This window comes from Melospiza melodia, chromosome Z (assembly GCF_035770615.1).
Source record: "Melospiza melodia melodia isolate bMelMel2 chromosome Z, bMelMel2.pri, whole genome shotgun sequence".
NCBI lineage: Eukaryota > Metazoa > Chordata > Aves > Passeriformes > Passerellidae > Melospiza > Melospiza melodia.
In genome coordinates this window covers 42,318,925-42,332,244 of record NC_086226.1, presented here as the reverse complement: position 1 = coordinate 42,332,244, position 13,320 = coordinate 42,318,925, and the positions used below count along the sequence as shown (strand labels likewise).

General features: G+C 39.9%; 1 protein-coding gene across 3 annotated transcripts in view; it reads right to left on the bottom strand.

Annotated features, from left to right (window-relative positions):
- The window catches only part of FAM169A (family with sequence similarity 169 member A), a 38,421-nt gene extending 25,384 nt beyond the window's left edge, over positions 1 to 13,037 (bottom strand). For 2 of the 3 annotated variants that reach the window (XM_063179741.1, XM_063179742.1), the window contains exon 1: positions 12,958 to 13,037. In XM_063179741.1, coding sequence (XP_063035811.1) covers positions 12,958 to 12,999 — 42 coding nt within the window. In that variant the 5' untranslated portion in view covers positions 13,000 to 13,037. Of the gene's footprint in view, positions 1 to 12,850 lie in introns of all 3 variants that reach the window. The other variant, XM_063179743.1, reaches the window with a different exon arrangement.
- Positions 13,038 to 13,320: the final 283 nt, after the last annotated feature.

Below are 13,320 nucleotides of genomic sequence, written 5' to 3'. Positions count from 1 at the left end.
AAGCAAACTGATTTCCAGAGCCAAAGGTGTGGGGTGCATGCTTTTGAGTGCAGCAGCAATGCACAGCAAACAAAGGAGCTGCTGTCAGGAGTGAAATTCACCCACCACAAGCCTCCGTATCTCTAGCAGATATGGCTTGCCTGCAGATTTGACAGTTCTCAAACACACCAGCAATTCTGCACAAACTATGCTGATAAGCACGTTGCAAGACAAAACAAGGAGGAGCATAAGATCATATGAGACTACTTCTACAAGAGGATGAGGTTTTGCCACCATGTTAACTGCAACATGCAAGGTAAATTCAGCTGTGAAGGAATACAGGTATATGAAAACCACAAAATTTAATTTTCTGTATGCTGGCAGAAAGGGTAACCCCCCTCTATTACTAAACAAATACCTAAGTGCTTAGATAACTCTGCTATTAACAAAGAAATTGAGCTGAGGTTCCATTATTGCATGGCAAACAGACAAACAAACCAGAAGCTACAACTTTAAGCCTCTAGGTAATAATTCCTGACATTTTTTTGGAATAAAACAATGAAGGACCAAAGCAGAAAAGATGCAATAAGAAATTCAATAGATTATCTGAGTTCCAACCACTACGAAAATAAAAGCAGCAACCATATCTTTGCTTAAAAGCAAAAAAGCCTAATTACTGCATACATTAAACTACCCTCAAAATCACTCAGACCTCTTTTCTGTTTGCTATTTGGGCTACCTAATTTCTCATGGCACACTTAGATTTTATTTGCTTTCAACTCCCAGTAGTCACTTTTGACTTTTCCTTTGCAGCATTTACAGAGAACATGTTATGCAAAAGAAAGCAATACAGAGAAATTTTCAAGACTAAATTAAGGAAAACCTAGTCAGCATCCCTTTCTAAATAAACATTAATCTTTTTACCATGTGGTAGATTAGATATGTAAAGTCACAAACTCTCATACACTTGTGTGTTGTATTTTGTCTCTGTGCTGAAGAGGTCAGAAATAGTTCACATTTAAGTTCCCTACATCCCTGAAGAAATCACAAATTCACAAAGCTATCAAGTTATAATAAAAGCATTAAACAAGTGATGAAAGAAGAATGTTCCATGCCAATCTACAGCACAGCATAAGGAATTAGATCATAATACAAAATGCAAGCATCTCAAATTTGAAATGCAAAATAACCTACCAAAGACAAATGAAACGTCTTCCAACGGTAATGAACTAATATTAGTCCCTCATTAAAACAGAGTTGGTTTGACAGTATGTATGTTGAACAAAGTAAAAATACAGATGGCTCCATATCTAGCCAGTCTCAAGTGAAACAGGAGAGAGAAAAAGGGCTGGAGAAAACCACTTTTCAGGTTTTTTTGACTACAGCATTAACATATTTTTGTTGCAGAGGCAGCAGGAGCAGCACAGGTCTCTACTATGGAGTTCCTCATGCCCCTTGATGTTGCTCTAAACCTCCATGCACTGCACAACTGTAAAACTGTCAGGTCAGATCTTTGTCACACATTGCACGACCACGCTCTGCTCATGGGGTACCATTCCAATTGGTTAGCACACAGTCAGGCTGACTGAGCACATGCAGTGTAGCCCTAAGCAACCAAACTCATCATGAGTACATAATACGCTTTTATGTACATTTGTACATAAAAGCATATTAGAAGAGTGTGTTTGGAGGGGAAGAAAGAAAATTAATTTTATTTTTTAAATGAGACAACTTGAGCATTTCATTTTTCAAGTGAAAGAAAAGAAATCTTACACTCTTCAAAAACGTATCATTTAACAAAATAATATTAATGATTTTGTGTCATAAACTCACATGAATAATATTTGCTTTAATGTGGAATCGTATGACTGTCTCCCTTGTCAGCATTATGCAAGCTATTACACGAGGAATGGCACGTCCTTTTTTAGGAACAGCTGCAGCACCAGAGGGTAACAGATCAGTTCATGGAATGCCAACAAAAACCACATTTAAGAGAATGAGTGAACACATTCCTGTGCAACACAGGCATTTTATTCACAAAATCATTATTACTATTAGTACTATGGCTAAGAAAAGCCATGGAATAAGTGAGCGACATTGGAAATTAGTTTAATTATAAATTATATCTACAACTCCTATTTCATCTCAGAGTGCATGAGAGGAGCACAGCACACACAGCTTACATGTGGATTTGAGCACGAATCAAGAGATCTGTTCATCTCCTTGCAGTTCCTCAATAATGAATGACACAAAATTGCAGAAGGATAATAACCCAAAAGCTATGTTATTTCTTACAGTATGTCAGAGAGCTTAAATACAGCTTAAAATTGGGCTTGGGTGCCTTTAACTCAGGGGAAGTGGAGTTAGGTTAACAGATTAGGATTTAGAGAAATTACCAGCTGCAGCACAGACTTAATGTAAACACAGACATGTTATGTGATCTGCCTGAACTCCTCTACAAAACACAAAATAATCATTATCTCAGAGGGACCAGCGTGAGAAATACTTTACCGAGATAATGACATACTTGAACATTGTATCAAAACTTGACAAATACAAATACACAGTTAATTACACTGCACAGCTTACCTGAACCACTCATTCTCCTTAAAAAAAAAATAAAATAATAATTAAAAAAAGAAATTATAAAAAATCAGCCAAGACCTTTTCAAGATAATATAATAACTGGGACAAATAATCATGCAGGTGAACAATCTTCAGGTTTAAATTTGTTTTTAATAATAAATAATTAAAATTTAAGTAGTTGTTTGGGGCCTTTTAAAATAGTGATTTGCAGTTTAGAGAACAGGTGTCAGGGTGCTCAAGCCATGACCTGCAAAATTTCCTGCTAACCCAGGAAAACCAACTTAGACCCAGCCTGCAGGATACAAATACAAGTCCAGTCCTGTGGTGAAGCACCGGCTCACTCACACAAAAAGTAAGCTGCAGCAACATCTGACCCAAGCTTTGACTGATTTCAATGAGTGCAGAAGCATCAGATGACCAAACCCCTCAACGACTGCCATGCACTTCCAATGAATCATCACACACCTTAAACCAAGTTCTGTTTTAAAAATATAATCCATGATCCTACCACAACCTCCCAGACTAGCTGTGAGCTACACCCAGGCTCACATCATGGGAAGAGACATAAAAACCAAACTAAACAGGTATATATGTCCACACATACACCACTTCCAGAGAAAGCCAAGACAGGACTGCAGAAGTCCCAGGCAAGGCTCCAGGCCCAGACTGACGATGCACCAAAGCAGCAACGACCTTGATCAGAGCAGCAGGAGCATCATTTCCACTTTGCTTTGTTTGTTTCCTACCTTGCAGCATCCAGTTACTCATCTGGCGAAAGCTGTGAAACTACATAAAGGTTGTAAGAAAATTTAAATATTTTTAAAAGTAGTCTTTTTAGTCTTCTGGCTTCAACTACAAAACAAAACCATCACATCTGCTACTAGAATTGCTAAGCTGTCTTATCGGTTATTCTATTAACAGATATATTACATAAATGTTTCTTTGCTTTTACTACCAGCTGTTATATACACACACCATTTTCACTTTGTTTCTTCTTTATTCAGCAACAAATACTTTAAACTGAGATAAGTTGTTTTTAAAGTTTTTTTTATTTCTATAGAGTCTCTGAAATACTTATGTTTAAAAGTTCATAATTTTCTATTATAAAAATAAGTAAATTTTAAACCTGTGCTAAGATAATTAGTCATTTAAGTATGTCTAAGAGAGTGAACAGTTGGTTTATCATAAGTCAACATAATTGAAATACATAGAGAAAACCTGTCTCATAATTACCTATTTAGACCACTATTGTAACAAAGGTTTTGAGTTTTATAAACATTCCCATCTCTTAAAACTCTATTCATTTTAATCTGTAATGTTACGTACATTGGCTGTAGGAAAAGGAATACATCGTAGGGAAGAGGTGTTAAAATTTTAAAAAACAGAATTTTTATTAGGATTTCTTGAAAACTGCACCAGCTTGAAGCAGCAACCATTATACACTCATCTGCCACATTGAATGGACAACTCAAGTCTTTCTCACTCAAATAACTACCTATTTAGAGGTAGGTTTTCTTAGGGCTTAAATCACAAATTTGGGGGTTGGACAACAAGTCTTCAAACCATGATCCACACAGTAGCACTAAGACATATTTCCCTGCAGTATAACTTTTGTTCACATTTTTTGAGAATACAAGCTAATAAATACAAGTTCTTGACAGCTCAGATAGATTTGCACTGGTTTCTTTGTTTTTTTTTTTTTTCTTTAAAGACAAAAAAAGATTTTTTTGGTTTTTTGTTTGGTTTATAGTAACATAAACCCCCAAAAATATCTATTCATGCGCAGCAAAATCACATATTGAAAGTTCTTAAGGAAACACATGGCACAAAAATTGCTGTCAACATCAACCAGGATCTCTGGATTAATATGCCAGCCACATTACCCGTAATCTCCTTGAAGCAGCTTATGCAACTCTGGTTTTCTATCAGACACACAAATCAAAGCTGTTGATTTGAACAAAATAAACAAACAAAAAACACAAATCCTTTCCATTCATCAATTAGCCACACAACATAACTTACATGTATAGCACAAAATTATGAAATCTACATACAGGATTCAATTCCCTAGCAAGAATTATGGTCAGAAGTTCTAAATGCTGGCTTTGAACACTTTCATATCAGATGAAACATGAACAAGGACAGAAAAACAAAGAGTCCTCCACATTAAAAAAAAAAAAACCAAAAAAAACCAAAAAAAAAACCACAAAACCAACCAAAAACAAAGTAACAAAAAAATCTTGCATCTGATTTCTTTAATTAAAGGTGATAGGGCAGTATCACAAGAAGAAATACAACTTCTCTCTCAAACCCATCTTAGGCAGGTAAGGTTCTTAGTAATATGCCAAATCAGCCACCTGTGTAACACCACTGGCATTTTACTCAAGTGATTTAAATTAGATAATATATTAGATAGCTTATTTAATCAACAACTAAGTATACAAGCTACTTAGGTATACAAACTACTGACCTGTTATTTACATTTTTCTACAGTCTCTCATTTTAATAAGATTGTCTGGTTTTTTGAAGAACACTTCCTTCAGTAGGGAGTTTTGGAAACTAATGTGCACAAGTGTTTCCTACAATGAAAATGTGCCAGCCATATGCTAAATTAAAATTCTGTCTTTGAGACTGATCAAAATAAACACAATTAATAAATTTGGAAAACTAGTTTTTCTTAAAGAAAGCTCTCATGCCTCCCCTTTCAACTTCTCCAATTCAAGGTGACCATATCCATACATAAAATGAAAACCATTCTAGTTGCGTTTGAAAATAGTTAACATGTATAATTAACAAGACAGAAAGATACAGCCAGGTGGGATTATTACTTCATTAATCTGCCTCTCTCTGACATTTATCTGATCTTTCCACTGCTCAGCACTCATTCTACTTTCTAATTTCCCACTTTCCTCTACTTTCTCTTCACTACATGACAAACCTGTTTAGGAGCTAGGAAAATAACACCAAACTCCACACAGATACCCCTAATGACCCACCTTTCCTCTCTGGTCACTACTCTTTCCCCCTTCCATGCCTTAGCAGTTTGAAGCTGCTGGTGTGCAGTTCTCCAGCTCCATCCTCAGCACCCTCCAATTTTTCTTCTGCAGTTTAGGCCTTACACCATCTGCTCCCTAAGACCTTAATGACCTTCTTATAGCACTCATCACTTAGAGCCCCCACAGCCTCTCTCCACAGGTGGCTGATGGGCCACCTGGAACGTACACAGCCACACTACTCTTACTCCTGCTCATCTGCTATAATTTCCATAGGTTTACCTCCTGCTTCTCCAGGCACGTAACAAGGCAACATTCTGAAGTTTAATTTGCTGCTTGATATCAATAGATTAACTCTTACTCCCACTTGGAACCCACACTTCTTGGCAACTCCTTCCATTTTCAAACCTTCATATCCTCCTCTAACATTATCCCACTGGCTTGCAAGGGCCATCTCATAAATACATCTAGTGATTTCAGAGATAAGGACAATAAAGAAAGCTCTTTTTTTAACACACTAAGGAAAAAAAAAAAAAAAAAAAAAAGAAAGGGCCAACAAAACTCACCAAATCTGGGTAGACAGCTGGTGGACTATCAAGCCTAACATCACTAATCTAACACCACAGTGAGACTGGAGTTGCAGTCACCCTATGTCCACATTTGCATCTATTTTTAAGATGCTTGGCTGCACTGTCCTATCCCCTATCCCCACAACTGGGGCAGACGTCAAAGCTGCACAGATTAGATTAGCAATCATAGATACATGTTAGCAAAGTCTAATGAGTTACTTCTCATCAGTCAAAGAACAGCAACTCTCTCTCGCTGTTTCGAGAATATTCCACATGGAAATTCAAGTGATGGTGTCTATGGCTACTAACAACGAGGAGCAGGTGATTAATCTTTGCAATCACAGTCTCCATACCCAAGGAGTTACTAAAATAGTTGTCTGAACTACAACTATGCCACATCAAGTCTGGCTTTCAGCAGACAAGCTGTAGGAAAATTCAACAGTTAGGTGGTATGCAATCTCTTTTTTCTTGTTTAAATTATCTGTAGTTGGTTTTTTGGTTTTGCCTACTTTTTAATATCATTTGCAGCAGGAGACCTACAACTAAGAAAACAGCACAAAACTAAGAAAGCAGCAACTGCCTTGGTTTTTGTGGGGGATTCAAAGGAAAATGAAGAAAGGGGAATAGGAATTAATATGAGATGTTCCTGGACACAGGATTGCAAATAAACAAGGCTGCAACAAGAGATCCTTGTCAGCCAACCATAAAATTTCCTTGCAAACCAGAGATGTTTCAGACTGTCATTGTATGGCCCTATGGGCCATTTACAACTGCCTGAGCATCAGAATTCTGAAAGCAGTAAGACAGTAAATATAACACATTTGGAGCAGTGAGTATTTAAACCTCATCATAGATCAAAAATTTCTATTTTTCCCAGAAAGTGAATAGGCAGCTATCTCCAAATTCCCAATCCAACTCTAGAATCTTGAAGGTACTACAATTATCTTCAGAAGGTGACAGATGCCTAAAAAACTACTGTTTAACATGAGCAAATTCTGAATTTTACCTGCTACTTGTGCTCAGTGTCCAACCATAGCAAGTTTTTCAGTCTCTTTGCACAACAAATGATGAACTACAACAAAACGATGAACTTCACAGGCATACTCACAAAGTAGTTTGTGGACTTACCAAAACAGTGCAGGATTACTCCAAAAGAACTAGAGACACAGATAATTAGAAAGACTTTTACCTTGCCTTTCTCAAAGGAAAGCTAAAGTGAAAATCCTATGTCAATCAAGATTATCACACATATCAAAAACATTTTTGTCTAAAAACAAAGGATTTTGACAACATACTTGGGCCACAGACCAGATAAGGAGTCATTACTGAGTCCCAGTCTGAGCCCAGTCATGTCAGGAAGATATTACAAGTTATCATCCCAGGTGACAGAGACAATTCTCACAAAAACAGTAATAGCTGTAAGTGGCCCCATATTTCCACGCAAAACAGCACCTTTACTTCCTCAGCTTTACAAAGGCCACAAAAACTGACTGCCTCTGTCTAGCTCTGTCAGTTGTAGTCAGCAGCAACTGCGTTTATCTTCCTCATCCCATCTTCAGAAGGATGGAAAAAAGGCACACATGGACTAAAACTAGAAAATTAGAAGTAAATCTTCCTCTGAAAAATAAACAAGTAAAATAATATGCAAGCCTCATATCAATACAATAAAAAGCTAGGAGAGAGTCAGACATCTTGTAAGCTGCTCCAGCTAGTAGGAAAAAAAAGGTTAGGAAGGTCTGGTATTTGTTTGTGTAGAAATCCTGCTCCCATAACAAAGGAAGAATAAAACATCAAAAAGAATATTTCATTGCCCAAAATCAGAATCAAGAATCTCTTCTGACTGACAGAATCAACTGACTTATGTCTCTCTTCCCCAAAATGAACCTCTTCTCCCCAGTGTTCATACTTCCTTGTCATCCAAACAAATATTTAACAAAATCCTTAGTAGATTGATTCCTGAGCAGCTCTGTGTTTGCCTTTTAGTTCAGTAGTCTTATACTTGTGGATGGTTAATTTTTGTTTCCCACAATTGTCTGGGTATAGCCACTGCTGGTTTTGTTCAACCCATGACAGCCATGTTATAAAAATCCATCCATTAATGTGAATCCACAAGGTATCACTAAACATGTTGCTACAGGACTCAAGATCTATGTCTGCAAACTTTAGCAAGAATGTCTCTAATAGCAGAAAGGAATTCACACAACCTCCTCCCTGGTGGGTCTGTCCTCATCTCCATCAGCAATCATCCTGACACTCCAAGAACTCACAAATTTCTGTCAGCACACTGCACTTCCCCCGCTTCTCACTGTAGTACATGCTTGTAAGACTGGAACTTCTAAGCTACATCTTCTAGTACCGAGGCTATCCAGGTGTACTTGAATTCTTGAAAAAACAAATTAATGAACAAACTGCTTTAAAAGCTTCAGTTACTTGTCTTCTCTGGAAATGCAGACATTGCTTGATTGTTAGTGGTGGGTTTGGATAACGTAAGTAAGCTACTCATACTTCTGAACATACCACCTTACTGTACTTTGTTAAAAAGCAAACAAAAGCCCCAACAAAAAGTACTAGTATTAGTAGAAAAAAGTATTCATACTGCTGACACAATATACTACCTTAAATCAGTGCTCAGCTTAAGAAGGAGTTGCCAGGAATCAGCTCATTATCTCCTGCTCCTTCAAAAAACTCCTTTCTGCAGCTTCAGACTAAATGTTGACAACATAAACTCCCAGTGTTGAGGTATCAAAAGAAATAAATTATTCCAACATTTAAAAATCCTATAAAGTTGTCTGTGCTGCACTGCAGTAACATTTACGTTGCTGCTGTTAAAATCCCTGACTATTTTATCATTATCAACTCACAAATTATTCAAATTCCCCAGTAATGGTTATTGCTGCCTAACTCTACAACAGCTGTGAGGAGTATTATTCAACCGAGGAAACATTTCTATTTGCAGAATATGCTGGCTGCAAAAGAGCTAGAAAAAAGACTGGTCTTCCAGCAAAGCACTTGCTAACTTAAGCACACTTCACATTTTTACACCTGGTGTTTTAGGAGCATGAAGGCAGCTAGGGTGAAGACAGCATTTCATACCATTCGAAGTTCACTGACTCTCCGTGCTGGGGAAAGGCCACTGCCACACCAGAACTCCTGAACTGGGTGTATTCTTCTAGCACTGCCTCAGGGGCTACTGATTCGGCACAGACCACACCTTTACTGATTGTTCTTCCCCTTCAGTAATCCACAGAATTGAAGAAACCTAATTAACCACCTTTATTTTACATGTTTTGATGAAGCTTAGAAGAAAGGATAACACTGAATTCAATTCATCCTGGTCCGTAAAAAATTTCTAATCCTAAGCAGTGGCAAGAGATGCCAGCCCTGTGAATATAGAGATGCCCTGTCCTACAGTATTCTGACACAAAATGTTAATATGCAAAAAAAAAAAAAAAAGACAAAGAGAGAGACAGCTCAGATTTGAAAACAAAAATCAAAACTATTACTTTGAATAACTGTACAACATACAGTTCAGTATACAATTCAGAGAAATGGATTTTCCTAGATATTCAATTCAACAGATCATTTGGAACTTATAGACTTATCATTCAAAACAATAGTAAGTTTTCCAGGTCAATTTGAAGGCAAAGAAACAGATATGTTAGTCCTGATAGTTCTCACTAATTTTATTGGGATTTTAGTAAAGATTTGAAAGCTCATGACTCTTTTGGGACAGGATTTTTTACATATTTTAGCAAGCTATTTAAAAGCTTCTCTGAAATCTCAGAGTCACTAGAGAACACCAACTAAATTTATAATGATTAAATAAATATATGCTGTCACATCCCATTGTTCAGGAAAAAAAAATCAGCAATAGCAGACGAAACTGCAAGAGCATGAGAGAATAGCTACAAAGAAACTGCATGTGCCATTTTGGTTATGTTTAAAACAATGCAGTAGAGGAAATACATTAGAGCAGGCTTTTCCACTCAGACTTGTTTAATCCATGCTGCACCACCTGGAAGCATAAGTTTGAGAGGAGGGTCGAATTCTGATTGAATAATTTATTTTTTTAAAATCTGTCTCTATTGTGAGAAAATTATTTTTGTTGTTTTTCAACGGGTTACAAAATGTTTACCCAAGAGACACTGACTGACAAAAACAGTTCCAAAGGGAAGCGCACACCTCTACCACTGCTGCCCCAAACATTCACAGGCAAAAGGATGACAGTGGCTTTCTGGAATGTATAGTTGATACAATGTGATGGATAAGTTACAACCTTGAGAGTCAGGAGTAAAGTACTTATCTGCGAGAAAACAAGAAGCTGGTATTTTGCATGGAAAAATATTTAAGGACTGCCTATGTGAAAATAAGCCTTAGTAGACATCACTTCAGGTCTAATGCCACATTTGTACTTGCAGTTTAGAAACATAATTGGCAACAGCTTTAAATGATCACCACTACTTGATATTCATTGCTTGACAGAAAATAGAGATCGATATAAAATCTTATCATATCTAAGAATGTAAAACAATGGAAGAGCACCTCTACTCTGGTAAATTTCTCTAGAATCATCAAATCTCATGTTTGTCCTTTAGTGATCCTGCATCAAACACGGAAAAAAAAAAAAAGCATTAAGAAGTGTTAGCCTTAGTACAGAAATGAACTCTGTCTTTCACTAGCAAAGACTCTGCACTGGACTAGATAGGCAAGTACAACTATTTAAAACAAATTGTGCTTATATGAATTGCGGATAAGAAGAGCTTTAAGGTAATTTTGTATTATCTTTACAACACTAACAAACATTAAAAAAGGAAAAAAATCTGCACAAACACATGAACCTTTTTGATTATTAAATCAAAGAAATATTATCTACCTTGATGCGCATACTGAATAAATTAAGAGTATTTTCCAATTCATTTTGTAAAGTGTCTAGTTATGTAACACTCCAAAAAGAGTTCTGGATCACGCACTGCTAAAGAGATATTATAAATGTACAGTAGAATCCCATCTTAATTACTCATCCTGCACAACAGGAAAGAAAGACACTGTAAAACATTTGATTCTGCATAAAGAAAATGATAACGAACATCAAACAGGAGAAGGGGAAACAAGGAAAGGACTTCAAACCTGCCTCTTTTAGTGGCTCTAACAAAACAGTGTTGAAATTGAGATGCTTGCTGACATTAATAACACTTGAATTGGAACATTAATTTCATAAATCACCCTCTGCCCTAACATTTTTCCACTAGGAAACAGGTGATGAATGTTTTTTTCACTAGCCACCAAGAGAAAAAGCAAGAAGTTCTTTGGTACCTAGAGGAGGTCAATTAAACAAGAAATTCCTCAACCAATGTGGTTGAGGAAATGAAGAGAAGATGCACTCAGTTCCTACAGAATTTGTTGCAGGTGGAAAACCACGGTCACTCTAATCTGCAGCAATCTTTTATAGGTCCTCCAGTGAGACAGCACTGATTTTATTATAATGATCACTCTGACACAACTCGTACTCCCCATACAAACTGGTGAGCTTTGTACTAGGCTATGACCAATGGTACAGCCCAATGTATAAAATGAATAAATGCAACTATGCAGAACAAGAAAATAATTCCCTCCTCCTGTGTTGCACGTACACAAAAAAGCAAGTATCAGCTGAACAGGGTCCCCACACCAAAGGTTAAGTTTCTAAATTTCTGATTATTAATAACTGAAAAGTCCACAGCTCAGAAGAGCTGAAAGACAATTTTTTAATCTCTTCCTCTAAATAAAGCATTAATACATATATGAAATTGGTGAGTTAATATATTTTGTTTTCCATTAATGCTAGTAAAACCTTTTGCTCTAGCTCTCAGTGCAATCCACTTTCTCAGGCTGCATTTAACACTCATAAGCAGGATAGCCGTGCTACGTCAATGGATATCTTAGGCAAGATGCTTCCCTATGTTTTAAGAGGAAAGAACCAACCCTACCTCAAAATAAAACTGCAGAAGACTTACACATCGTATGTAGGAAAACAGAAGAGTGTGAGTGCGTGTGCAGTTGTGTGTGTCCACATGTATTTGCACACGTACACACAGCCATCTTTGCGGGAGACAGCAACTGTAGCATCGCAATTACTGTTTTCATACATGCGTAGAGGTGTATAGATGTATAAATGGCTCTTACAAGTGTGTGTGGCTACGACATGGAAATTTCAACGCTACAATAGAAGACCCCACAAAAGATGGCTGGTCCTGGCCAACACGGAGCGGCCTGGGCCAGAGCTCACACCGAACTCGGCGTGCCGCAAGCTCCGCCAAGGCCGGGGGAAGCTCGGGGGGTCGAGCTCGGCCGGCGCCCACCGCGGGGGAGCCAGGCCGGTCCCACGGGCCGGTCCCACGGCCCGATCGAGCCGCCTCCGCCCACCGCCCGCCGGCCCGGCCCGGCGCGGCCCTGCCCGCCCGCGATGGCAGCGGCGGGGTCGGGCACTGCCCGGGCCGGGAGAGCGCGCCCGGGGGGCGGCGGCGGCGGCGCGGGCGGGATGCGGCCGGACACCTGGAGCCCGGGGCGGCCGCGGGGCCGCGGGCAGCCCAGCCCAGCCCAGCCCAGCCCAGCCCGCCCATCGCCTCCCGCCGAGCGCCCCGGACCGCCGCCGAGGGCCCCCCGCGCCCTGCCCCGCCGGGCCCGGCTAGGCTGCGGAGATGCGCGACCCTCGGCAGGTCACCGCGACAACCCGCCGCGCCTCACCTCAGCCGCCCGGGCGAGCAGCCTGCCGCGGCGGCGCGGGGATAAACGGAGAAGGAGGCGGAGGCGGCCGGGCTTCCTAACAGCGTTCACGACGCTTCCCCGCTCACCTCCGGCTTCGCCCGGTCCTGCTGCCCGGCGCCTGATATCATCTCCCCCGGCGGCCTCCCCGCCCCTCGCCGCTGACGCACTCCCGCTGATACGCTTGGAGCCGCCGCCGCTCGCCCCGCGTCGCCCGCCATGACGGCTGCGGGGACCCCGCATCGCCCCCCCGGCCGCGGCGGGTGTGGTACCCGGCACCGTCCCTGTTCACGGCCGGCCCCACGGGCAGAGCCGGTACCCACGCCATCGCTCAGCACCGCTGGGCTGGTGGCACCTGTCCTGGGACCCTGGCATACAGACGGAGCCCGGAGCTGCCTCAGAAATCTGTGGTACTCGCAAGGAGAACGGAGAAAGGCTCCTGGTGTTGGGTT